At 41.2% G+C, this 26,571-nt stretch overlaps 1 protein-coding gene across 2 annotated transcripts in view; it reads left to right on the top strand.

Moving 5' to 3' along the window:
• The first annotated feature begins 15,292 nt into the window (after positions 1–15,292).
• SMS (spermine synthase) overlaps positions 15,293–26,571 on the top strand; it is a 46,788-nt gene continuing 35,509 nt past the window's right edge. The window contains exon 1 of one of the 2 annotated variants that reach the window (XM_032678776.1): positions 15,293–15,448. In XM_032678776.1, coding sequence (XP_032534667.1) covers positions 15,397–15,448 — 52 coding nt within the window. In that variant the 5' untranslated portion in view covers positions 15,293–15,396. Of the gene's footprint in view, positions 15,449–22,305; positions 22,361–26,571 lie in introns of those variants that run through there. The other variant, XM_032678777.1, reaches the window with a different exon arrangement.

Below are 26,571 nucleotides of genomic sequence, written 5' to 3'. Positions count from 1 at the left end.
TGCATTTTACAAAGCTCCTTACTTGTGTAGTGTAAGACATAGCCCTATTCTTCTTCAAGCACATCTTGTAAAAGGTACTTTGTCTTGAAGCATAAAGATGTAGCAATCAAATGGAATTTGGAAGGTTTTCTTGCTTTGGGCTGTAACAAGCTTTCAAGGCTGCTTGTTGATTGAACAGGGTGCTGCTATGAGGGGAGGAATTCAGGGATCCAACCCCACCTAGCTTGAGTCACTTGCTTTAGGCATTTGTATAGTCACCTTAGCCTCTCTCTACAATCAATAAAGACAGACATACCACCACAGATAGCCATCTGAGGAGCAATCACACTGTGAAACACACTATAGACACAGCCTGGGTACAACCTGGCTACAGCCTGCTCCACAGCCATGTTGCAGAAGGACTACTTCAATAAATAGGATTGCTCAGAGCAATCCCAAGAAACCCAGGAGTATTGGTTCCTATTCTTAGGAACCAATTCTTTCTTGCCTTATTCTTTCTGTGGTCCATAGCATACTAATGAATAAAAAAGATTTGCATGAATAAACACTGGTTTGTGGCCAATTACCTTACACAAAAGGTCTTTATTCATGGACACCACATTCCTCTAAAGAATGTTTTAAGACATGTTCTAAAAATTGTAAGTATTGGTCTGAATCATTTCCAATTTTAAAATATTTTAGTCTAGTAACAGAATATCTCTTCTTATATATGTATATGTCATTAAGATCACTGAAACATGATGATGAACAACTTGTAAATGCTAGGTATCTGGAATTATCAATCCCTTCTTATTTTTTAAAGTAACAATTACGATAAAAAGAGTTAGAAAAGTGAGCAGTAATGCTTAAAAGTACTAATGATCAAGATAGTGATTTAGAAATCAACCTATCTAGGACAGGCTTAGAAATAAGCCAAATGTATGCTTGAAGACAGGCATCCTCAATTAGATATGTGGCTTCAAATGGTCCCTTTCCTCCTCTCACACTGCACATCTCTGCTGTAGTTGTAAATAATTATGTTTTTACCTACAGAACTGTCCTCGAGCCTTTTCTCTGTCTTTCTGCCAAGGTCAAGACAGAAGACTGGAAAGCCAGTTAGAAATAAATCTTCCCTGTCATAGCAGACCATCACATTCATTCATTGGAGAGGGACTTTTCACAAGTGACAAGACAAGAAGAAATGGCTTTAAGCTGAGAGAGGGCAGGTTTAGATTATGTATTAGAAAGGAATTCTTTACTGTGAGGGTAGTGAGGCACTGGAACGGGTTGCCTGGAGAAGCTGTGGATGCCCCATTCCTGGAAGCGTTCAAGGGCAGGTTGGATGGGGCTCTGAGCAACCTGGTCTAGTAGGAGGTGTCCCTGCCCATGGCAGGGGTGTTGGAACTATATGATCTTTAAGGTCCCTTCCAACCTGAACTATTCTAGGATCCTATAATTACCAGTTTGACATTGAATTCACAACCTGTATTTCTTCTACCTCCTGCCTTTTCCGGCACCTCTCCCACCTCCCCACCTTGACTTCATCTTCTCACTAACAAATCCAGAACCACGTTGTAGAGTTATTAATATCTTCCTACCTTTGTTTTGTCAGTAAATGCAAGTTTTTTAAATGAAAAAGTGAGAATTTCTCAGCAAGCCATTCCTGTGCAGCCAGGAGGAAGGAAAGGAGGTGGAAGACATCTATATGTCTTACTCTTGATTCAGCTGGGGACTAGCAAATATATTTGTTTTGGGTTTTTTTCCATGTCTTTAAAAGAAATTACTGTGGTGATATGATTGACAAGGACTGCTTATAGAATTATGACTCCCTACCTAATTATGTTCATTTTGCCAGCTGTGGCAACTATTTGAAAGGCTGCACTTCTGGCCAGGGCTTATTTGCAGCTTATATATACCACGTTACATACTTTCATACAATGTATTGCTTAATGCATTATCTCCCTTGAGGGCATTAGAGATGTTAAGCAAAAACCTGGATTCACATTGAAGGATAATTTGATTTATGAAGAAAGAGGTTTTTACAGTGAATAAGCATTGCATGCATCATACAAAGATGAGGTCAAGATTCTGGAAAGTGACTACTGAATCTAGGTACATTTTTAATATTCCCACTCTAAAGGATTTATTTTTCCAATGGAACAGAGCAGAAAATCAAGTCCTTTAAAAACAGCCAACTTGCACACCAGAACCATTGCTTACCACACACTATCTGTTTATATCTGTGACTCTTTGTGATTTACTTCCCACTGACATAAAAAATACAAAGATTCGAAAAACTGAAGACAGTTGCTAGTAGGGGCACTAACCATATTATTACATACAATCACACTTGGTTCCTGGACAGCTGAAATAATAGCAGCCTGGTTTAGTTCCTTTGAACCAGTTTCTACTGGGTGATGGCACTTCACAGTAAAGTCTGCAATACATCTGTCATCAAAATTGGCAGCACCTTAAATATGACACTGAGTAACCAAAGCAGGTGCTGAGAAAATCTTCACATCTGCTCAGGCTTGGTTTCACTTCTTGGAGAACCAGCAAGATGACCAAGTCACAGAATATTCCAAACATTAAGAAATTGAACTAAGTTTTACAAGGTCTGAATTAAACTCAGCTCAGCCACTGTAAAACAGGAGCAATAGTGTTTTGATGTTTTACCGATCCCTTTTATTTTCAGTATTTAGACCATAAATTCTCTGTTTAAAACTCCCTTTTCAGAGTGCAGTGATGTGAGGATATAACTTGGTTTGGAGAGGGGGGCCTCCAGGTATTCCTACAAAGATGGTTTGAGAGTAATGTACACTGAAAAGACTGTTTTCTAGAAAAGAGATACTAGGTCTTAAACATGATCTCTGTCACACAGTCCAAACCTCAACAGAAGTATATGCATTTTGACAATTAATTCAGTCAAGAAGTCAGCAACAATGCAGGCAGAGCAAGAAAAAGCAATTGTAAACAGCAGAGAAATCAGAAACTGGTGGAATGAACATCACAGAAAGGACTCGCAGCAGGAGGGGATGCAAATGACTGTATCAAACAGAATAAAGTATGGTTTAGGAGAAGAAAAAGGGAGGAAGAGGCACTGAGAACAGAGTGTGCTTCATTCAGAACAGGTTGGGCAAATGACTGTGCAGTTTGAATGGAAAGACGGAGAAAGCTCCACTGATATCCAAATAACAGGCAAAGATGCCAAGATAAATGACAGATAATAAGGTGAATTAAGTATCAAAGACCTATAGACAGAAGCAGGGCTGGAATATCATTCAGCAAATGAAAAACCAAGCGAACGGAGGGGAAATAATTGGAAGAGCATTGAAGAAAGAGGCCTCCAGTCAGCAAAGATGCTAAGGGATGATCACAGAAGAGAAAGAAGAGAGAATGGAACTGAGGAGACAGGATGTTCAAAGGGGGAATAGAAGAAATGACTAGGACCTGAAACTGCAGAAAGAGTGTAAAGATTAAAGAGAGGTCATATAGATAACCACTGCTTCTCCTTCTTTCAAAGGTATCTCATCTTTTTCATTGGGTTTGTTGGTTTTTTTTAATCTCCCTGTCTTCTTAGTCAGGCAGCACTTTTTGTATTTACACCAATTGCATGTTGTGTTACATGTTCTTAACATTTGTTGTTTCAAGCAGTTTGCAATACGACCTTAGGGGAGGTTTAAGGTTTTATAGCAACCTTTTACCTACACACCACCTCTGCTCAGGAAACTTCCAGTTCATTCCTGCCATGACTGAAATGCTGCATGATAGCATCTTTGCAAAGCCTTCAGAAGCAGCACAGGGCCAACAGCATCTTATTGCTTCTCAGTTAGCATTTTCTCAAAGTCAGTTTAATCCCACATATTTAGTGCTGTAAGCAAGCAATTTCAGAAAATTAAATTGGAATTTCCCTATGTGTTTATGACATGGCAGTAATGATGGATTTTTATTTGTAGTTAAATATTTTCCTGCAGTGTTTACTAATTAAACATTCAAGGCACACAGGAGAAGTGATTGTGAGCTTGACTGAAAGCCACATGAAGGGAGAAAATTTCATTGATTCAGCTGTGCTTTAGAATTGATAAAACCAGTCCAGAGAACGATTTGTGAATAAATGCATGCATTTCACTAGTACACTGGAAGTGGGAACTCCTGCTTTTAGGGACAGGAACAGTTACAAAACACTGAACTCCTAAACAGTTTATAGATAGAGCTCTTAACAGTTGTGTTCAACAGAAGGATATACTGTAAATGTATTACTTGAGGCTACCATGCGGACAGACTGCATATAATCCAGGCAATGAAATATGCCATGTGTGATGGATGTCATATGAATAGGACTAGTCTGGCAATAACACATCCCTTAAAGCTGAGCTCCATGAATTATTATAAGGGTAGAAGTGAGGCTCACTAACAGGAGTAAGCCTAAAGCTAATGCTACTGACAACATGTAATTTTGACTAGAAATATTACCTATGAGCAGAAAGCTATGGTCTCTTTCCCATCAAAAACTACCATTTTCATTTTGAAAAAAAATAGGAAAAAAATCTAATGTGTTTTTAGCTTTTTATCATTCATGAATGAGAAAGAAAAACAATAGGAAAATCATAAAATCATAGAGTCATTAAGGATGGAAAAGATCAAGTAGTCCAACAGTCAACCCAGCACCACCACCATGTTCAACACTAAAGTACGTCCTCTGGTGCCCTACCCACATGTTTTGAACACTTCCAGGGATGATGGCTCCAACACTTCCTTGGACAGCCTGTTCCAATGCCTTACAACCCTTTCTAGAATTTTTTCCCAATATCCAATCTAAACCTCCCCTGGCACAACTCAAGGCCATTTCCTGTTGTCCTGTCACTTGTTATGTAGGAGAAGAGACCAACCTCCACCTCTCTACACCCTCCTTTCAGGTAGTTGTAGAGAGCGATAAGGTCTCCCCTGAGCCTGTTTTTTCTCCAGACTAAACAACCTCAGCTCCCTCAGTTGCTCCTCATCAGACTTGTGCTCCAGCCCCTTCACCAGCTCTGTTTCCCTTCTCTGGAGTCACTCCAGCATCTCAAATAAATCTAAATTAAAAGTAAAGCCAATTTGTTGCCAAGTGGTCAGTAGTACAAACAGTCCTATATGTGTAGTGATAATGGACTTGCTCTCTTGTCAGGAAATTGAAGAAATTTTTAAGTGTCCCTTAAGTTTACCCTGTAAAATCATAATCATGTGTTCTCATAACTAGCAGGGATCCAACAGCAGAAATGATGACAAGAACATATTTTCAGGGAAGTGGAATACTTAAAGAGTAAGGTGCTTACTACTATTTCCTCCGACCATCTTGACTTCCTCCTGCAACTCTCCTGCAGCTGCTCCTCTTGTGATCCCAAGGAGCTTGTTCCAGTGCCATGAGAAAGCACTGCAGCAGGTACTCTGCAGCTCAGACAGGCGAGAGGCACTCCAACATCATTACCCAGGTCTGGTTTATGACAGGATAAGCTTTTATCTCTTAGGGTCAGGTCTTTTAACCCAGCTAAATAGTTTCAACACAGGACAGTGTGTGGAAAGCAGAGCTCTATGCTGCTTCTACACTCTTGCAGTGCTCCAGCCAGCACAGGCTCCACACCAGGTCTGGCTGCACTGAGCTGCCCATGACACCAAGGAAAACCAGTCCCATCCACCAGGAGAGCCCTGAGCTCTTTGTGTCAGCGGCTCTCAGTGGCATAGTGTAACCATGTCAGAGTGTAATAAAATCTGTGGAAAAGTTTTCTGAAAGAATGGAGTCAGGCAACAGAATAATTTTGTTCCAAGAAGTCTGCATGACATAGCGGCTAAAGTTAAGTTTTACAGCTTTTATTTGACATAGAAGTGGCTGTCATGCAGAAAATGTATCTTCTCTTTTCCTGAAATATTTTTATTGCAAAATCTGTTATTCAGCATTTGTTGGTCAAAAAGTGGATTCATATGCTTTCTCATTAGCTCTTGCACACTTCCTAAGCAAACAGTAAAAGTTAAAGGCTGGCAGTTCAGTATTGTTTATTGTCACATGGGGTTGTGTCAGTTGGAGAACGTGATGAAGAGAAATACAATAGTGTACACTTGAAAAGGGGAAATCAAGAAGAAAATGCAATCCAAGAGTTTCATTTCAGCATTGTCAAATGTCTTTTTGAGTCAATGTCTTTTGGCACTGGCAAGACACTAATTCGAGCTCTTCTGGCACAATGAGACACAGTATCATTGGTTACAACAGATGTAGCCCTTGAAAACAGGGCAAAACAGAAAAAGAAGTCAGGAAGTAGTGAGCACTCAGAACATAGCAGCTTGAATTCATCAGAGTACAAACACAATGCCATCATATCACTGCCTAGATCAGAAGAGAAACCTAACCATGATTTCTAGTACCCTGCAGGTATGACAATACATTCTTTTCTTCTTACAGCTTAACCCCTGCATAGTAACAATCCCCAAAAAACAGTGAAAGCATAGGAGCCAGACCAAACTAAATTACCCACCACTTGCTTTAGGTCATAAAAGCAATCTTTCAATCAAGTCTTAATTGAAAAATTAAAATGTTTCCACACCAGAAGTTCTAATGACACTGTCTATTCATTGACATTTTTAATTTTGCATGTCATGCTAGTAAAGTTGGGATTGGGAAATGACAGGAAATAAAACGGTTGCTTGCTTTTTTTTTCAAGATTTATACACTCACAAAAGTAAGACCTTGAATTAATAAACTTTCAAATAAAGAAAATACAATTGCATGCTATTGCGTAAGATATTTTAAGTCCTTACAGTACAGAACATTGTATGAACAGCCTTCCTTTATGTAGCTGAACAATCTTACACCTTTGCTTATTGAAGCAACCAGCATCTTCAATGCCTATACTTTGACACGCTTTGACAAAAACTTGAGGTTTTTTTCTTCTAATTTTGTCCAGACAGAGGAAGTTAATACGGATTTAAATTTTGAATAAGAAATTCTTTTGCTCTGTCTCTTTTTCAAGAAGTCTGCATTTCTCTCACCATTTTCAACCTAAAAGTCAAAACAGATACAGTACTCTAAAGTCCTGCCTTTGAAAATTATACTCAGGTGTTACCAGTTCAACGTAGCTTCAGGTTCTATTGGAAATCCCCTTAAAAATTTGAAAATCTTCCCTGTCAAGATTTTCACCTCTCACCTGTTTGAAGAAAACCTTCCAGAATTCTGATGCTGGGAAGAAAAAAAACACCTACATTTGAATTTTGCATATGGTAAGTATTCCTATCTGATTACTTTTCTGATTTTCTTGTATTCTAGGGTAATGGTGCTGGCAATAATAGTTGTTATATAAGAGTTGCATCCAAAAACTCCAAGCAAACTGCTTGTTATCTTTTGAACAACTGCTCGATCATTGACAATAGCTACACATACCATTTTGTGTTCATCAGAAGTTCTTTTAGTTTAAAATTAACAGAGTAAAGAAGAAAACCTAAAAAAAAATCCCAAAGCAACAATAAAACAAAAAAAACCCACAAAAACCAAAACAACCAATGGTTAAATAACTGGAGAATATATAAAAAACTGGGTAAGGAATTACTCAGATAATATAAGGCAAGTAATAAAGACTCACTATGGAAAATTTATGTAGAACATCATATACATCGTTCACAAGAGAAATTTATAGCTACCTGTTGAATTTGTATTTTTTAAAATGCCACAACTGGAACAGTTTCTTTCCTCAGGGGCTTACAAGCTAATAGAAAAAGAAAGTACTGTTATCACCGTGCTTTAGGTGGAATAATCATTAGCAGTTTAAGAATTAAAACACTGGTCTCCTGACTCCTAACCTACTGCTCTAGTTTGAAGACATTTCTTTCTCTCAACAAATCAGCTGAGACATTTTAGTAAAGACTGAGCTGGTACCAGTGAGGACTAAATACCACAATCATTATATGATATTTGGCAAACTTCTGGGACACATAAGTTTTCTGATATTTACAACAGGCTGTTTCAGGCTGAAAATTTTTATGCCAATAAAAATTTTGCTGTAATTAGTGCCAACTGTTATTTTATTGAGTTCTGGTGAAGTTTTGGTAACAGAGTGCAATACATTAATATCTTACCTTATCAACAGGGTTAGTATCTTTATGTAGGCTTTGGAGGATTAGCTACATTTTTTACTGTTTCTCTAAATTTGGTTTATTCACTGTAGCTCTAACCGTGAAATTACTTAGCTGAGCTATAGATCAATCACTTTGAATTATATTCTCAACTCTACATTTTGATTTAATTACCTTGCATTTAAAAAACATACAAATTTATAATAGATGTTACCTGACAACTTCTTAGAGGAACTGGCTGTGAATAACCACAAAGTCTTTCACAAGTCCTTTCAACTTTTTTCTGTGATGCCTTTAATGAACTCTAAGATGGTCTGACAGGCAATGAGATCATGGCCTGCTGGGTTGATCAGTATTGTCTTACTGTATTGTTTTATCCCTTGGAAAACTCATCTCTCTTTCCTAAGCACATGCTGTTTCTTATTTACAATAGAAAATGAAGAAGTTTGTGTAAAAGTTTCTGCTAAGAAAAAAACTTTAAAAAATTAATCATGGCTCTAGTTCCCCACATGGAAACTCTTATTTCATGTTGAGAATATCTCTGAATAGAAGGAAAATAATTTAATTTGTGCAAAGCACTCCGCTGATGTGGAGTTCACCTGAAGCGTTCATAGCCAACAGATAGAATCAGAACATGTTTTATCTGCTCTGGTTTAGACTGCAGAGTGAAATGAATCACATCTTACAACTGGCTCACTGCTGGTTCTGAGTGCAGTCAAGACAACCAGATCAAATACAGGCTTCTGGGTTGTAGACATCTGAGGTTGGATGAGATGAGCTTCGCGCACAGGCCTCACAGGAGAGCCTGATGTGGAACAGCTGCTCTGCAGTGACACCTTGGCCTATTTAGACAGGCACCTTTATTTAATCTGGAAATCCCTTTGAGGAAGAGACCATTTTCTGACTTGGAATTTGTATTGCACTTGCAATCAAAAGGTTCTCTCATGACAGGCAAGATGGTAATACCTTGTCCCATAATAAAAAAGCTGATCAATACCCCTTATAGACTTATGATGGTATGTTCATAGATTCATTGTAACTACAATGATTTATTAGCATGTATTTAAGCATTTTGTTCATTTTCCTTAGTTTTATATTTGGAATGCAGTTACATATAATTCTGCCTGGAAAGTGAAATGACCGTGTAGCAAACAGTATTGGTCTAACCTTGTCTGCAGTGCACCAGACAAATACTGAAATTCTGGCTCCCTTAAAGTCAAAAGTAAGTCTGTCTTTGACTTTGGCGGCAACAGAATTTCATGTAAGAAGTCCTGAATCCAGTATATAATACAGATATGAGAATAAAATTCCCATTATCATCTATCAGCATTTCTCACAAAGTGCACACTGAGGCATTGTCACTCAAAAGGGAATTAGAAAAGGTGACTAAAAGGAACAATTTTATGAGAAACAATATTGTTAAACATGCATACAAAGTAAGGTATGTATTACTGGTCTCTAGTTTAGATAAAAGAGCTTTTCCATTGTCTTTTTTTGACACTGCCTCTCTTTTGCTCATCTGTTTTACTGCCTCCTCATGCTGCCTGTATGAATTAATCATTCTAATTTTAATCAATTTGCCATCTATGCTTCTCTGTGCAGAGTTTACCTCCCTCCATAAAAACACTTAGATCAGAAAGAATATTATTTCTATCATGTTATGAGAGGTCAGGGTTACAAATGATCAAGCCACATATATTTTCCCCTAATTTAAAGAGTTTTAGCAGGCATAAAAAGCTATTCCCTCTCTCTGACCAGGTTGTTTTGGTTTTTTTCTCAAGATTTCATTGGTTTGACTTAATTTTTACATTATTTCAACTGTAGCTGCTAATGTTGGTAAAAAGAAAGGAGAATGGGGTCCACTGGATACAGAGTGCTGTGATAAAAAATAGGGGATTTACCTGTTCAGTGTGTTTTTTGATATCTAGGGTTAATGTCTCCCTGAAGTCATCTGCAGGGGAAATTATAATCAATAGACAAGATGTTGTGACTTGACTGGATTGGGGAAATGTGCTTTACTGGTTTTGTGACAGTAATTATTAGGAAATGGAGACAAAATGGAGGAACAGAAAATACACAAACAAAGAAAACCAGCTGATGGTAATACAAAAATTATTCTGTTGTATTGCTGATGCAAACATGGAGAGGGTTATCTTAAAGTCCCAACCATATTGCACACAGCCAACCCCCAGCACTGGTTTTCTGACCTCACCTAAGCTTGCCATCGTTCTGCTTTGTGTGCAGGGAAACAAGGCATCAGGATCCAATTTTTTCTGTTATGTTCTTTTTGATTGTGAACCACAGGTCCTGTCCTGTAGCTGGGTCTGTAAGTCACCACTTGGGAGTGGTTAAGATATTCTAACAAGCTGATGCAGCTATCAGACCTAACTTCTATAGCTTAGGTCATAAAGAAAAACTAGTACTAGCAGGCCCTATCGGTGCCTGAGGAGGTATATCCAGACTATGTTACAGGCATGATAAAGAAGGTGGACAAACCAGGAAAGTCCTTTGGTTGCTATCCAAGATCATGATCATCTGATGTGGTACTGGGAATCATCTGATGAGCTGCCCAAAGGATCAGATGATGAGTGGGGATGAAGAAGGAGTGGGAGAGGTCATCTGATAGAAGTTATATAAAGGTTCCTCAGGGGCTATTTTCGAAAACCAAAAGGGACTGCTTATAGGATCTAATTGTTCTGAGAGATGACACAGATGTCAAGGAAAAGCTTGATCCCACTTTGCTGCATCATGTGATGAGTTCACAGGCAAGACTGTGGTTGGGGTGGAAAAGCAGTGTTCATCTAGTCTTTATATTCATTGGGATTCTGGGGAATTCTGTCGAGTGGTCAAACATCTATACAGAAACACAGAAAGAAACTCTGTCAGGCCTGTGGCATTTTGGCAGTTAGGAAAACCCCCCAAACCTGCCATTATGTGCAGGTGAGAGGTACAATCCTAAAGGCTAAGCTTAGAGGGTGCTGGTGGGGAGGTAAACGTAAGGAATGGTCTGTGCTAACACAAGTAAGGAGACCCTGAAGGTATGCAGGATAATCAGGATCCCAGGATGACTGGACTTGAGGTCTCACCTCTGTGGTAAATAACCTTGGACCAAAAGAAACAGGCTGGAGTCTATTTGGACCAAAGGAAATCCCAAGGGTTCAAAAGCAGCACTCTGGCTGAAATACATCACAGGGCTCTCAAAAAGCAGAGAGTATAATAGCCTCTATAATTTATGGTAGCACTTATTTAAGTAATTAACTCTTATCTGAGTTCACTAAAACTTCCTGAAATTGTTCTCTTGTTCTGTGAGAAGTCTTACATCCTATGATATAATTTGACTCTCCAGGGTCTTTCTTTGCAGAACTTAGAAAAAAAAAAAAAAGAGGTCTTTACTCATCTTGTAATCTACCTGAGTATGTTTCCACGTTCAACTCAATATGCTTGTTTTTAAAGCTAGAGATTTTTTTAATGATTTCCAGTAAGATGTAGGCTCCACACTGCCTCAATTTAATTTGAAACAGACAGTTTGCTATCTTTTTTTTTTTAAGCCTCCAGAGCTATGCCCCAGCAAGTCTATATATTAGATTGCAAGCATCCAAGAAGAGGGAAATAAATTGTATTTGTTTTAGTAAACAGTAACATGCTCAGGCATAAAAGCAGAAATAAGAATTAAAGAAGTAAATTCATTAGAATACTCAGTTCTACTTTTCTTATCTGTATTAAACTGATGTTCACCTCTAGAAAACATGAATTTGTCTTATATAATAAGATAATGCTGTTTTCCAAAGTGGTGAATTTCTTGGTTGCTCATAATTGTAGTACCACATTGTTACCTCAAATAATTTCTAAAGCAACCATTAACTTACAAGACTCTTTCCTATGTGTACTATTTTTCTAAAATGAAGTACTATCTTCCCTCTCCTACTCCTCAAAATGTACCATGACTTCTATCAATTATAAACAAATACTAAAGGACTAGAGTTGTGTTTAAAAAATCAAAATTCCTAGGGAAAAAACTGACCCACTAAGATTCATAAACAGTGGAGATGATGAAAGCACAATCAGGGGTTTGCATCAAACTCTAACCCCTCTTTGTTTGCAGCCCCAGCTTTTCACATTTTGCTACTATCTTCTAGCAGGCACTTCAGCATGGGATTACATGTTTGCACATGTTATTCTGCTTATTTAATTGTAATGCATTAATGTTTACAATACTTTAAATATACAGAACCAGGTATGGGGAGAGAACCTGTATGTGTATATTTTAAATAGTTATGCTTGATTTCACAGTTTCAATTAGCATTATGAGATAGGCATGTTATTCACAAGTGATATAGCCATGAGACATGCAAGTATTCCTAAACAAGGGCTGACACAACCTTTGTGAACTCCTGTCTTAAATGTGTCATTGCTTTAGAAACTTTTTTAGCCATTCAGGAAAAAAAATCTACTATTGTTAAGTGACCCTAGTGCACCTTAAGCAGGACTCAGAAGGACCTGAAGTGAATGAATTTCTGAACAGGTCATAAACATGAGGAAAAAAAATCTTTTTTTTTTAAAGGATAATTCTTAGCTGTCTATGAAAAGAAGTTGATTTTAACTTTAGTTCCTGAGGTGAACTCTGGATTGTGGCAGTTGTAAGTGAAATATTTTCAGACCAATGAACACAGGTAGATATAGTCAGAGAAGATGAACTGAGAGCTTGTGGTTAAAAATGCTATTACACTCTGCTTAAAAAAATCTTGAGACTTGAAACACTTGGTATTTCAGCCTGCCATGGTCCTGTAAAAAGAACAGAAGTTATGCAGATTAAAACACACATCTATTGCGTACTGTGCAAGGCCTTTGTCCCAACTATTTTGCAGTGCAAGATTGTTCCCAAGAGCCAGTGTCTTTTATCTAATCTGTCCAATCTACCTGCAGAGGGTAGGGTCTCTGCCCGATTTTCAGCACAAAACTTTCCATGACCCAGCAACCATCGATGCCTCAATCTTTTTTTCCCTATTAAACCCCTTTTTGTAGTCTGCACTGGCTTCAAGACACGCACGCAATCTTACACTGATCAAACTCTTTCCATATAGTCTGTGCTAATCTTAACAACATGATGTCATCCAAACACCGCAGTATTTGTGAAACATGTTTTAATATTCTAGATCTTTTGATCTTGTCTCATAAATCAATCCCTTCATCTCCTTAATTATTTTAATTGCTCTTTTTAAAATTCCCTTCAGTGTAATTTTCTAACAGGAAGATTCCCAAAAAATATCCCAGGCATGACCTAGTTAAGTATCATGTACAGAGCAGTCATGCCAAAGAAGCGGAAGAGAAAGTCTATTAGTTCCTTCCTCAGCAATGGGATCCTTCACATGGAGGCTTAAATTCTGTGGGCTTTGTTATTATGCTTTTCTGTAAAAAAATGTAATTGGTTGAACTGAACACAAGGCGTTGCTCCCATTGAAGAGAGCAAAAATCAATCCAGAAAGTTCCTTTATGGAATAAAGTAACTGAAACCACTCCAGCTGCCACCAGCAATGGTGAGAGATGTAAGAGATTTTAAAGTGTAGGGATTTTCCTGGCTGTCTAATGGCAGCTGCATGTTCAGAAAAAAGAATGGTAGAGAGTTCAAAGCAGCAAAAAACCACTAATTTTGGTTAAAGAAAAAAAAGTCATGGCACTAAGAAAAATAAGAATTCCTGATGGAATGGCAACAAGGGTACACAAGCCACTCAAAGAGAACTTTGTAATCCCCTGTAATATCCAGGATTGAATCAAAGATGTTGAATGGGAATCTGCAAAGCCATATATTTTAGCTAATTAATCATTAAAAAAAGCCTCTCATGCATGAGTTGTCTCAAATGAACAACAGCTGATGAAAATGTAGTTACTACAGAACTGCAGATGTCTGTGCTTCCTCTGATGCGTATCTCCAGAGAACATTTTTGCTTTGCTCAGAGTGTCTGTGTGGAACTATAGCTGTTCAAAACAAGGATACTGTAAATTTGCCCTGAAAAAACCCCACCTTATTCCAAGTGAATAGAAATAATCACGGTAGCACATTGGATTACACAATAACAATTACTTGTAAATCTCTTAATTTAATTGTGGAATCATGTGAAACCACGGCATGGCATTGTGCAAACCTGCTCTCAATCCTGCAATAAAATTAAAGGAACCAAGAGCTGGCAAAGCTCATAGGAACCGACAGTCAAATATCTTCCCCTGTACTTGGCACTGGTGAGGCCACACCTCGAGTACTGTGTCCAGTTCTGGGTCCCTCAATTCAGGAAGGACACTGAGGTGCTGAAGCAGGTCCAGAGAAGGGCAACAGAGTTGGTGAAGGATCTGGAGCACAAGTCCTATGAGGAGCGGCTGAGGGAGCTGTGGTTGTTTATCCTGAAGAGGAGGAGGCTCAAGGGTGACCTTATCACTCTCTACAACTCCCTTGAAAGGAGGTCGTAGCCAGGTGGGGATCAATGTCTTTTCCCAGGTAACCAGAGACAGGACGAGAGGATACAGTCTTAAGCCGCACCAGGGGAGGTTTAGGTTGGATATCAGGAGGAATTTCTTTACAGAAAGGGTGATTAGACACTGGAATGGGCTGCCCAGGGAGGTGGTGGAGTCACTGTCCCTGGAGGTGTTTATGCAAAATCTGGTACTCAGTGCCATGCTCTGGTTGACGTGGTGGTGTGTTTGGTCATAGGTTGGACTTGGTGACCTCAGAGGTCTTTTTCAACCTAACCGATTCTGTGATTTTGTGATTCAGTGACCAGTTCTGTAGTTAACTGCTTCTGCACACTATTTTTCTGGGTTTGTAGCTGCACGTGGTTAGTGTAATCTTTGCCTTCAGCACGCTGTTTTACAGTTACCCGTTAGAAAAGAAAAAATGACTTTAAATAAAAGGCCTTTCAGAAGCCCTGATGGTGGTCCCTTTGCAGAAGGCTGGCGGGCCCTCCCCGTGTCCCTCCCCGGGCAGCAGGTGAGGTGCAGCAGCCCGAGGCCACCATTGCTGCCGCCGCCGGCATCGGTCTGCGGCCTCAGCGCCAGGACACCACTGCGGGACTTCACCGGGCAGTGCGACCAGCATCCCAAAGGCCTCCCCAGGCTATTTTTCGGACGCCCAGCCGCGGCCCAGCCCCAGGGGATGCCGATCGACCGCTTCCCTCCCGCCGCTCCGCTGCGGTCCCGCCCCGCCGGCCCGGCCCCGCCCCGCCGCCGCTCCCCCCCCGCGGCGCCGCCGCAGCCCCGCGCGCATATAGGGCCGCTCCGCCGCACGGGCCGCGCCGTCGCCGCCGCTCCAGGCATGGCACAGGGCTCTACCTCACTATGGCAGCAGCAGCGCGGCACAGCACCCTGGACTTCCTGCTCGGCGCCACAGGTATCGGCGGCGCAGGAAGGCGGGGAGAGGGGCGCGACCCTTCCCCCCCGTGGCGGGGTCTCCCCGCGGCCCCGCCGGGGAAGCGCCGCGTCCTCCCGCCCTGCCGGCCCCGCGCGGGCGCCGCCTCCCCCCGCGGGCCTTTCTCCGCGCCCCCGCGGGGCCGGGCGTGCCCGCGGTACCCGCCGCTGTCCCCGCGGGCAGGCGGGCGGCCCGGCGCGGCCTCCTGCCCCGAGCCCGCCGCGCTGGGGGCAGCTCGGCATGGGGAGGGCGGACGTGCGGGTGCCCCCGGGCCGGGCGATCCCCGTGGCGGCCCCAGGGCGCGCTCTCCCCGCGGGGGCAGGGGAGGCGGGCGGGAAGTGCCGCGCCGCGGGCCCGCAGGGGTGGGGGGAAGGAAGGAGGGCCTGTCTATGTGCGAGTGGCCGGGCCGGGGCTCCCCGCGGAGCCGCCCCCGCACCGCGCTGGAGGCGGTGGGGATAAAGTGGCTCTCGGCTCCCGCCGGGCGGTGCGGGATTGCCGGGTCACTGCGGTGCCGCTCGGACGCGTGGAGGGAGCGATTGGCGCTGGAGCCGCGGGCTGTGGCAGGGCCTGAGCCCGTGGGGGTCTGTAGGGAGCACGTTCGGGCCGGGAACCGCGGCGACAGCCGCGTTCCTGAGGGGCCGGGATGTGTGGACAGGTTTGATGGGGGAAGGGGGGAGCTGCCGTGGGCGCCAAAGCGGCTCAGTGAGTGCTGAGCAAGGCCGCGGGCTCGGTCTGGCCTTCCCGCCCCCGGTCTGGCCTGGTGTGTCGAACCCCTTTCTCTCTCCCTTTTTGGAGGGAGGGAGGTGTGAAGGCAGTTCCCTGCATCTACAGACAAAATCTATTAATAGATTGATTTGAGAAAGAGAGGTTCCTGAGCGCAGGGGCTTTGCTGCGTGCTGTGCCCTTTGTGGCATTGCTGTGTGTGCACTTCAGAAAGCCAGGAGCTGGGAGGGGAAGGTAATAGTGGAACTGTTCCCAAGCAGTGCACTTTAGGGTACTGTAGTGTGTTTCACAGTGAAAATCTTGCAGTTTCCATTTTACAGAGAGATTTTTGTAGAGCAACTCAGCCACTCAAATGATGATCCAATGGTCAATGAGGTAGTTCTGCTGTCCTCTTTGCACCTTGTGCTTGACTGACCTAGCGTGAACAGAATTAGGAAGCTAAACCAGTATAAAAATTATATTTGTAGATACCACACAGCCCCCTCAACAAGCTCTTTGCCTGTGTAGTTCCCTGGACTATCGCAGGTTCAAGAGTTACATCAATGACTGGCTTCTGCAGAAGAGTCAGAATTGCTAGGGATAAAAGTGGGACTAGATGTATTGCAAATAAGCCACGGGTATGGTGGCTGTTCTGTTATATAAAAAACAATGCCATTAATTAATGTGGTAACGATCATAATTATTGTCTTGGCCTTGGATAGGCTTTTCTATTCCATTTCCCTTTACTTTTGAAGATATTGATTGTGTCCTTCTCTGACCAAGATGGATGTGCCTAAATAGGTGTGGGTTGATGGACCGACTGTGGAAGTGTTGCCATGTAGATCAAAGGAGGGAAGAAGGCTTTTTCCCTTCTTATGTTTGGCTCAGCACAACAGACATCATCAGTGAAATGTGAAGAACTTTCTTCCACCCGTGACAGCTTGGAAGTTGGCTTGTAGTTTTTATGTGGGCTTTTTACTCTTGTCTAGTGTTTATGGCCCAAAGCATGAAGAGTTGTTTCAATAGGCAAAATGGGTGAATGTACATGTGTAGTTTATGTTACAGCGTTTGAATGCTGGAACATGGATTGTCCAGTAGTTGAGGTTTCTGCTGCAAATTATGTGGGCAATAAAAGTTCTGAATAGTCTGGAATTACCTGAAATGGCATTTAGTAAAATTAAATGTGTGGTTTTGGACCTTCAGATCTTGTGAGAATAATACATTATTTCTAGATCTCAGCTGAATCTGTTGCTGAATCTCTATGTTTGCATTCTGGAGAAGGCAAAATCTGTGAATTTGGTAAATGCACGCTCCTCCCTCTGCAAAACATTAGCTGTGTCCTGATTTTTTTGACAAATATGTATTTTTGGGTAGATATAACTGTTAAAGTTGCCAGCTTATCCTGGGATCGTAGGAAGTTAAAGATCACCTATTTCCAATGCCTCTGCCATGGGCAGGGACACCTTCTACTAGGTCAGGTTGCCCAGAGCCCCATCCAACCTGTCCTTGAACACCTCCAGGAATGGGGCATCCACAGCTTCTCTGGGCATTCTATCCCAGTGCCTCACCACCCTCACAATAAAGAATTTCTTCCTGATATCTAACCTAAACCTGTTCTCTGTTTGAAGCCATTCCCCCTTGTCCTGTCACTCCAGGTAAATAGTCCCTCTCCAGATTTCTTGTAAATTCCCTTCAGGTACTTGGAAGGCTGCAATTAGGTCACCTCAAAGCCTTCTCTTTTCCAGACTGAACAATCCCAATTTTCTCAGTCTTTCCCTATAGAAGAGATGCTCCATCCCTCTGATCTTGGTGACCCTCCTCTGGACCCTCTGGAATTGCTCCAACAGGTCATTGTGCTTCCTGTGATGGGGACTCTGGAGCTGAACACAGTATTCCAGGTGGGGGCCTCACCAGGGCAGACTAGAGGGGCAGAATCCCCTCTCTCACCTGCTGGCCATGCTGCTTTGGATGCAGCCCAGGGCATGGTTTGTTTCTGGGCTGCAGGCTCCCATTGCTGGGTCATGTCCAGCCTCTCCTCCACCAGCAGCCCCATGTCCTTCTCATCATGGCTGCTCTGGATCTGTTCATCCCCCAGCCTGGATTGATACCGGGATTTGCCTCGACCCAGGTGCAGCACCTTGCACTTGGTCTTGCTTAAACCTCATGGGCCCACTTCTTGAGCTTGTCCAGGTCCCTCTGGATGGCATCCTGTCCTTCTGGTATGGCAGCCTCAGCACTCAGCTTACTGTCATCTGCAAACTTGCTGAGGGTTCACTCCCTTTGTCTGTCACTAATAAAGATATTAAATAACACTAGGTCCAGTACAAACCCCTGAGGGGGACACCACTTGTCACTGATGTCCATTGGGACTCTGAGCCATTGATCACTGCCTCCTGGATGTGACAGTCCAACCACTTTCATATCCACGCATTGAATCCTCCTCTCTCTAATTTAGAGAGAAGGATATTGTGATGGACTGTGTCAAAGGTTTTACAGGAGTCCAGGTAAATGACATCTGGACTTGTAGGAAGGAAGACTTTAGGTTATGAAAGCAAGTTTGAACAATAGTTTGTTTCATTGCAACACATCTTGAAATAACTGCACATGGTTATGATGGCACTTCTTAAGAATCTGCTTGTATGAGTTGTTATAGGTGGTTGAAGTAATTTGTATATGTTTCTTGGTGTTCACTTTTAACATAGCAGCTATCTGAAGGCTTCAGTGTTACTGTTGAACATCAGGACTGAACATGACTGTTAAGGGTGGGATAGTATTTCTGAGATGTTATTTTCTGTGATCTGTTTATTACTTTGTTCTCTGTTATGTGTGACTTGTCTTCATCCTCAGTCTTTTGAGGTTCTCTGTGAGTAAAGGAGGGAGGCTGTCTTTGGGTGGCAGTGAAAGGATCTGGAGGGCACAGCTCTGCATGAGGAAGATGGGATTTTGTCATGTGGTAATTTATTAATGTGTTGATCAGGTGCAATTATTTGCTAGTAACTGCCTGTGCTGCAGAAGGTGCAGGTTCTGCTGGGTTGTTCTCACTGTCTGACTTACTTGGCACATGACAAACCCCTTCAATAACAGCTTTGCTTTCTTCAGGCAGTCCAGTTCTCTGGGACTATTGGGATTGTGGTGCATTCTTTAGGATTCCAGTGTGTACAAAGCAAGGATCTTGGGAATGATAACTGTCACATTAGGCATTTCTTAGTATTTGCCATCATCACTTCCATAAGGTGGTTGGAAATACTGAGAGAGGTCAGCAGTGTCAATAAAAACATGGATCTGAGGGGTCAGAGGACAAAACAGGTCCTCTTGTGTTGGTTTAAGGTGGGGAGGAACACAACCCTGTCTCGGGAATGGGGCTGCATGAGCTGAGTGAGGCCATGTACTTCTGTTAAAAGCTGCCAAGTTTTTTCAAACTTTAAAAAATTTATTGAAGTATGGTACAAAAATGTATTAGTCAAAAGAAGAAAGGCACTTTTGCCTGTCTATATAACTGTCAGTTAAATATAAGCAAGGTTGAATCTCTGATAGCTGGATAGTGTAGCCTGACTTTTGGTGATGGTCTTCTCAAGAGCTGATTAAATTAGCAACGGTACAGCTCAACCCTTTGAGCAGAAATATCTTATCTGTGACCCGGGAGATAAACAGACAACTTTAGCAAGCAAACAGTATAGTGTTCTCTATTCTAAAATACAGGAAGACTACTTTAACATTTATGGTCACAGATAGATGGCCTTCCTTAATTGGGGTGTAGAAGGCCTTAATTGTGTATTTTTTCATTCAAAGGGATGAATTTGAGACTCCTCAAGTTATTTATTTTAAGGACTTTATTATGAAAGTATGTAGATACTTGATGCCTTAGACCTGGATTGATTTTAGATATACTATATGTTGTAAATCTGCTTGTACATGGGAGCGTTCCTGTCCATGCATAAATGTCATATAAGCTTAGTTTTCTTGGTTGTTGAGTATTGAATTGATCAGTGTTCTTCACGTTTCTCTAAGGGTGGGAGTGGAGATAATATGGAGACTCTTGGGAGATTTGGGTTCTTTTGTTTGCCTCAGAAAGCTGCTTTGAAAAGACATTTAGTTGGAAATTAGTTTTAACTGTCTGCAGGTTTACTCTTTGGGATTATTGTTGGGGGGTTATATATAATTAATGATATGGTGGCACAGACAGTTCTGCTGATGATATTCAGGGCCAGGGCACAGATGAGTGAGCTGGTGGAGGGGGGCAGTGATGACCTGAGCTGGCACAGTTGCTGAAACAAATTCATACAAAACTCTTGTATGAATTAGCACATGATGGGAATGTTGGGGTTGGAGTGCAGGTAAGGCAATCCTTGAATTCTTAAGAAAAATGATAAGTTGATGTGTGTGCACATGATCTGTTTTTCCTCAAATGTTTTTGTGGAGATAGAAGCCCCTTTTGTGGGCTGAGCGTGCTCTGTCAGTGGCTTTGTTCCTGTCTATAGAGTCCACTGCACATTCTGAATCTGCGCGAGGAAAGAATTTTAAGATGTTCTAAGTTAGTCTCTTAGATATTCTTTCAGTATTGAAGTTTTTACTTAGGCTTTCAAATTGTTATATATTTGAACCGCGTGCACTTCAACCAGTATTTTCATTCTTGTCTTTGTTTTGATTGGAAGCGTTGATGTTCTTCATAGAGCAGTACCACAGTTTTGTGGTACTTGTTTTTGGCTGTGCTAATCTAAATTTTTGGAGGGGAGAAAGTAGACAAGGTTGAGCTTTGCATCCCTTTGAGAAGCCTTGTTAGTTGAGTTTCCTCACTTGAAGGACTAATTAAAAAAATACCTTTCTGAAGGGATGATTTCCCAGAAAGAGGAGTGTTTAAGAGAACTAGATGAGGAGGAGGAGTGCTGTATAGGCTTTTTCTTATGACCATCTCTGAAATCTCTACCTGAATTTCTCTCTGAAAACTCTATATGAGTTCAGTTGCTCATGTGCTTTGAGCTTTATTGTGCTGTAGTAAAGACGATTTGGAGTTGATACTGGGTTTGGTTTATTTAGCAGATAATCAGCAGTTTTAGCTGTTGAGTCATGTTTCATCCCATACTAAGCATGGAAATATCAGAGAAAGCAGAAGAGATGGCTGGCATTGAAAAGTTGGTGTTTTTCTTGAAGACTTGCAGGGTTGTTATTCAAGTAAGTCAAGCTCGTGTATGAAGGAGAAGGGCTTAAACTAATACTAAGTACTTGGAAATTGCTAAGATAGAGAAACCTCATCAATAAAATCTTTGAGCACTTAGCTATATAGAGATTTTTAATTTCATGTTCTCTGTGATGGGTGCTTTTTTTGCCTAATGTACTAGAGATGCTGGGGCTTTGTTTTTCTTATGAGGCAAATTTTGGCAGGAGCTGACTGCAGTTAGCTTTAAAAACACGTTAAGTATATTTGAACATGTTGTGGGGCAATGGCATCTCTGATCCTTGTAACTAAATTTGACTGGTTCTGTCAAGTATTGAATTGTCTGAAGTGCTGAAACATCTGATTACAGTGATAACGTGCAGATAATATGCTTATCTCTTCACCTTAGTGATTTAGGGTATGCTAGCAAAATGTGCTGACTCCTTGACTGTGATGTGTATGCAAAGACCATGTAAATAAAGATTAAACAAGACCCAAGTAAATGTCTCTGGACTTGCAACCTTGGCTAAGGGTGTGTTCAGGAGTGGGTCTGTTCTAGTTATGTTCCCTTAGCAGCCTCCTGGAGTGGTGTGGAGTCGGCCTGTGCTTTTGGCTGGGCTGTTCTGAGCCGAGCCCTGCAGGTCTCCACAGCCTAGTTCTGACAGGTCTGGACTGAGAACTGGCCTGCTGTGTGTCAGAGCACAAATGGGGCTTGTCAGGAGGTGTTAATACAGGAATTAATAGCTTTCCATTTTTAGTAGTAAGGACTGCTATGAACTCATTCCCTGCTTTAGTTGGTTTCTAGTTTTGAAGATTAAAATGCTTCATGACTGGAACTTTGAAAATATAATTATCTGATTCTCCAACATGACGTTGAATTTTCAATGGCTGCTTGCTGAGACCTGAAGGAGCTGTCACCTGCAGAGGTGGAGGTTAGCAGCATGGGGGATATTTTTCATGAGGGTCCGATTAGAGGCTGCTGGGCAAATTCCTGCAGGAAATGAAGACTGCTTTTGACACATCAGTATTTCCCATTTCAGGTACACTTCTCTGACTATGCTTTTTAAATAGCAAAATCCTTGGAAGGAGAGGAAGGTACATATGACAAGTACTAATGACTTTTCTTAATGTTTCTAAAGGATGGTCAGGCGCTAGGTGATGAAAATAGCTTGAAAGATGTAAGTGAACAGGAGAGCTGGCATTACTTAGGCATGCTGAAGTTCTGTTACCAATGCATTTTGTCCTTTCTTTTCTTTTTCTTTTTGAATGGAAGGGCTGCAGATATTTCTGCCGGTGCTAAGATTCAGAATGTGAACAGTCTTTTTATGCCAGATGATGGACTTGAGTTTATGCATTAGTGAGAGAGACAAGTGAGGTTAGTGGAGTTGAGGCATTGAAACCACATTTGTTGATATTAAGGCTCAAGCTACCCATCATAAGAAGGAGGTTTTCTGAGTGCATAAATACTCTGTGTAAAGGTGGTATGCCAAAATTACATGTGAGAATGTTAGTTCACAAATACCTTTGGTTTACCTCTTGGCCTACTGCTCAGCTCTGATAATCTGTTGAGGTGAAGAGTTACAAGAAGTTTAATGAAATGATGTCTTTCCATAGCAAAGTTAGACTTGACTAAACAGTAAGTCTGAAAGAGTATATTGTGAGACTTAGATGCTTAAAAGGTAAAAGATACTGTTTGTGGGTTGTTCAGAACAGTGTGATAAATATTTCATGTCATCTAAGCAAATGTTGCTTCTGTATTAAAGAACAGTGACCTTGTATAAAGTGAAAAAACCTTTAAGACTCTTACAGGGTAAAATAGCAATTAGGGAAAGGAAAAAGTTAAAAGCTTTTTTAACTAAACTTTTGTGTGAATACTGAACAGCAGTGAGACTTTTGGAATGCAAAGCCACTGTTAATTGTGGAAGCCTAAAATGTTTTTTTCTTTCAGAGTTACTAGAGAGTGGCAAGACTTTGTGATCTGTTGTGCACCATTCCAGAAGATAAGCATTTAAAGAGTTGGTAACTGTGATAGGATGTCTCATCATAACTAGCTGCAATTAGATGCAAGGTATAGAAAAACTATTTTAAAGCATGTATTTTATCAAATAAAAAAGGAAATAATTTGTAAATGTCAGGGTGAACAGGAGAGACTTTTTAAACATTCTTTAACTCTGCATGTGATTATTGTGAAAGATATAGTAACCTGGCAGTTCTTTTCTCCTCTTTTTGACTTTTTTTTTTTTTTGAAGGGGCAGTACTCAAATAGCTGCTTCTTCAGAGTTGTCCTGGCTGTCAGAATTTGACATGCTTGGTGTCTTAAACTTGTTTTATAGAATGTTCTTGTGGGACTTGTCCTCACTAACTGAAAAATATAATATGGTCCCTCAAGTGCTTCCAGCAGCAATGAGAGTCTTCTAAAAGTTTTGCCAAAAACTAAGAAGGAAAAACCCCTCTTATAGTTTCTTGTGGTGGATTGTTTTTAATCTTCTGTAGTGCACTGTGCTGCAGAAGTCATCAGGAATGAGCCTTCAGATACTGATGAATCCACAAGCAGAGGGACCCTGTATTTGTGCAGTAAGCAAGCCAGGACAAGTATGTTTGCAGTGGTTGATTTCCCAAGTAACTCTCAAGCAGAGCCGTTTGGTTCACTGTATAACCATCATTTTTAGTTGAATTCTTGCTAGTGTTTTAAGTAATGTGTTCCTGACTTTGGGTTGTTTGGTTTTTTTTTTTTTTTTGGTTGGTTGGTTGGTTTTTTTGGTAGTTACATAGGAAAGGCTACAGATTGTGTCTGTGTAGCTGTGTTCTCTTTACATTAACATGGGAGACTTGGACAAAGATTATTCCATATTCCATAAAGGTGGTACATGACTGTATGAGCTGTCTTAGAAAGTGTGTTTGTGTGCTAGTGTCATCTGAAAGCCCCTCCTATATATTTTGTTACTTTGGTCACCCTTATTAGAAAGTTGTAGTGTCTTTTGAAACTATAAGAAAAAGTTTAACTTTAAAAAGGTGATCTTGGGAAAGCTGAAGTAGCTTTTCTTTTTTTCCCCTTGTGTTTTTTTCCCTGTGTTTCCACAAATCTAATTCTGGTGAGTGGCAGAAGAAACACCAATCATCTTTGTGAGATTCTTGCCATGTGGGGAAGATCAGGGAAGAAGGTGGGTATAGATTTTGGAAGGTGTGTGGTACTCTTTATTCAGAACCCTGTTTCTTATTGATATGTGACCTTCCAAAAAAATTATTTTCTTGATGCATCTGAGCAAAAAATCTGAGACTGAAAGAAAATCAATATCACTATCTTCAAAAGAGCAAGAGGAAAGATTCAATCAACTTCATCTTGATGATTCCTGGGAAAGTGATGGAGTAAGTCTTGGAAACTATTTTCAAACCTCTTGAGGACTTGAAAGTGGACATAGCTGACATTACTTTCCAAAGGGGAGGTCATGCCTTGCCCACCTGCTAGCATTCTGTGGTCAAAAGGTTGGATAGTGATTGCTGTTAATCTAGACTTTAGTAGGACTTGCCATGCTTTCCAGTAACATCTTCATGGACTATGTGGTGAAGTACAATTTAGAGAAATCTAAAATGAGGTGGATTGAAAACTGATCTGCTGGGCCCACCCAAGAAGTGAGCAGCAACTGAAGTCCACTGTTGTGCCATGTCCCTAAGCACCATGCCAAATGTCTAAAAATATATATACTAATATATATAAAAAATACCTGATGAGGCGACTGGAGAAGCTGAAGTTTCCTCATTGGTGCCCTACGACAGGACAAGAGGCAGTGGGCACAAATCGAAACACATGAAGCTTGGTCTGAACGTGTACTGGATATGCTGTATATCTAGCATATCTATATCTAGATAGCTACCTGACCTGGCTGTGCCAGAAGGATGCACACAGAAAGATGTCTTAAGTAGAAAAATTGAATGTCAGGGAAGAGGCTTTCAGAAATACTGCACTGAAAAGTTCTAGTGTTTGGCAGAGAGCTTTGTTATCTCATGTGGGTTCGTGTTTTTTGTGTGTTCCTCTTGGCAACGTGAACTAACATAAGGGTGGTAGTGCAGGGGAAGAGAGAGGGTTGAATTCTCCTGTTTGTGGTTGGGTTTCTTTAATACTTTGAGAACTCATTCTGATTAACGATTGTTTTACTCATAATTTCCCAAAGGACATTTGGGTGAAGAGTGACTTAGATTGGCTGTGGTGAATATGTGGATGTGACAGTAAGTTCATGCTCTTCCTGTTGTGACACAGTATAGCTGGTTTTGCCTGTATTCACTAGTTTTGCTTGTATTCACTATGTATCTGGAAATCCTTAAGAGTAGGAGTGTTGAAGGTGTTCTGTGGAAACTCTTTAGGAAAAAGCAGCCTCTGCTCTTAACCTTGTGTAATACACAATGACATGGAGTAAGTGCACTGGAAAACTTGATCTGTTTTCTCATGGATGAGTGAATAGTAGGTAACTATTTCCACTTGATGGCCCCTTTGCGCCTGATGCATGATTTGTTGACTTCTGTGTATAAATGGGTATAATGAGGATGATCCTCACAGGTGAAATTTGATTGAAAGGAATAATTTTAGTATAGTTTTCTGCTTCCTTCTGTTTTCTGCTTTTGCAGAGCTGGCAAGGACAAAACAAAGGATTTTTCCTGTGTGTGTGTGTCTGGGTTCTGATGGGAGACTTTCGAACTTAATACCCGGGAGGTGTTTGTTGCTAAGGCCAATTGTTTTTCATTTACATGTGTTAATATGTCAGGAAAAAGCTACTGCTTTGTTTTGGGCAGTAATGAAAGCAGGAGCTTTGGAGTGTGCTCCGAGGGGGGTACTTTGATTCTTGTGAGGCACGGGGTTATTTTGTTCTTGAAGGATAGGGACCTCTTTAGGCAACTGTTGGTTTTCCAAGTTCTTAGTTGAGCCAGTGTCTGTTTCAAACAACAGTGTTCTCTGTGCACTCATTTTCCATGCAGGCAGATCCTTTTAGCTAGGACAAAAGGAGTACAGTTCTGAAGTTTTAAGAAAAAGATTGCTATGGAGGTGGTTGGTGACTAAATGATAACCAGTTATCTGCAAGTTATGTATTGCTCTATCCTCTCATGTACGGTGGAGAGGGGAAGCTTGTAGGATGGGGCTGTTGGCTTTCCATAAACTACTGTGACTTTTAGCTCTCCATTTGTTTTAGTGCCTAAAAGAAAGCTAGGGCATGTAAAGTACAGGCACAGGAGCCTGAAGCTTTTCCTTGACTCTGGATTT

Source organism: Chiroxiphia lanceolata, chromosome 2, assembly GCF_009829145.1.
Source record: "Chiroxiphia lanceolata isolate bChiLan1 chromosome 2, bChiLan1.pri, whole genome shotgun sequence".
NCBI lineage: Eukaryota > Metazoa > Chordata > Aves > Passeriformes > Pipridae > Chiroxiphia > Chiroxiphia lanceolata.
This window is presented reverse-complemented; position numbering and strand designations above follow the sequence as displayed.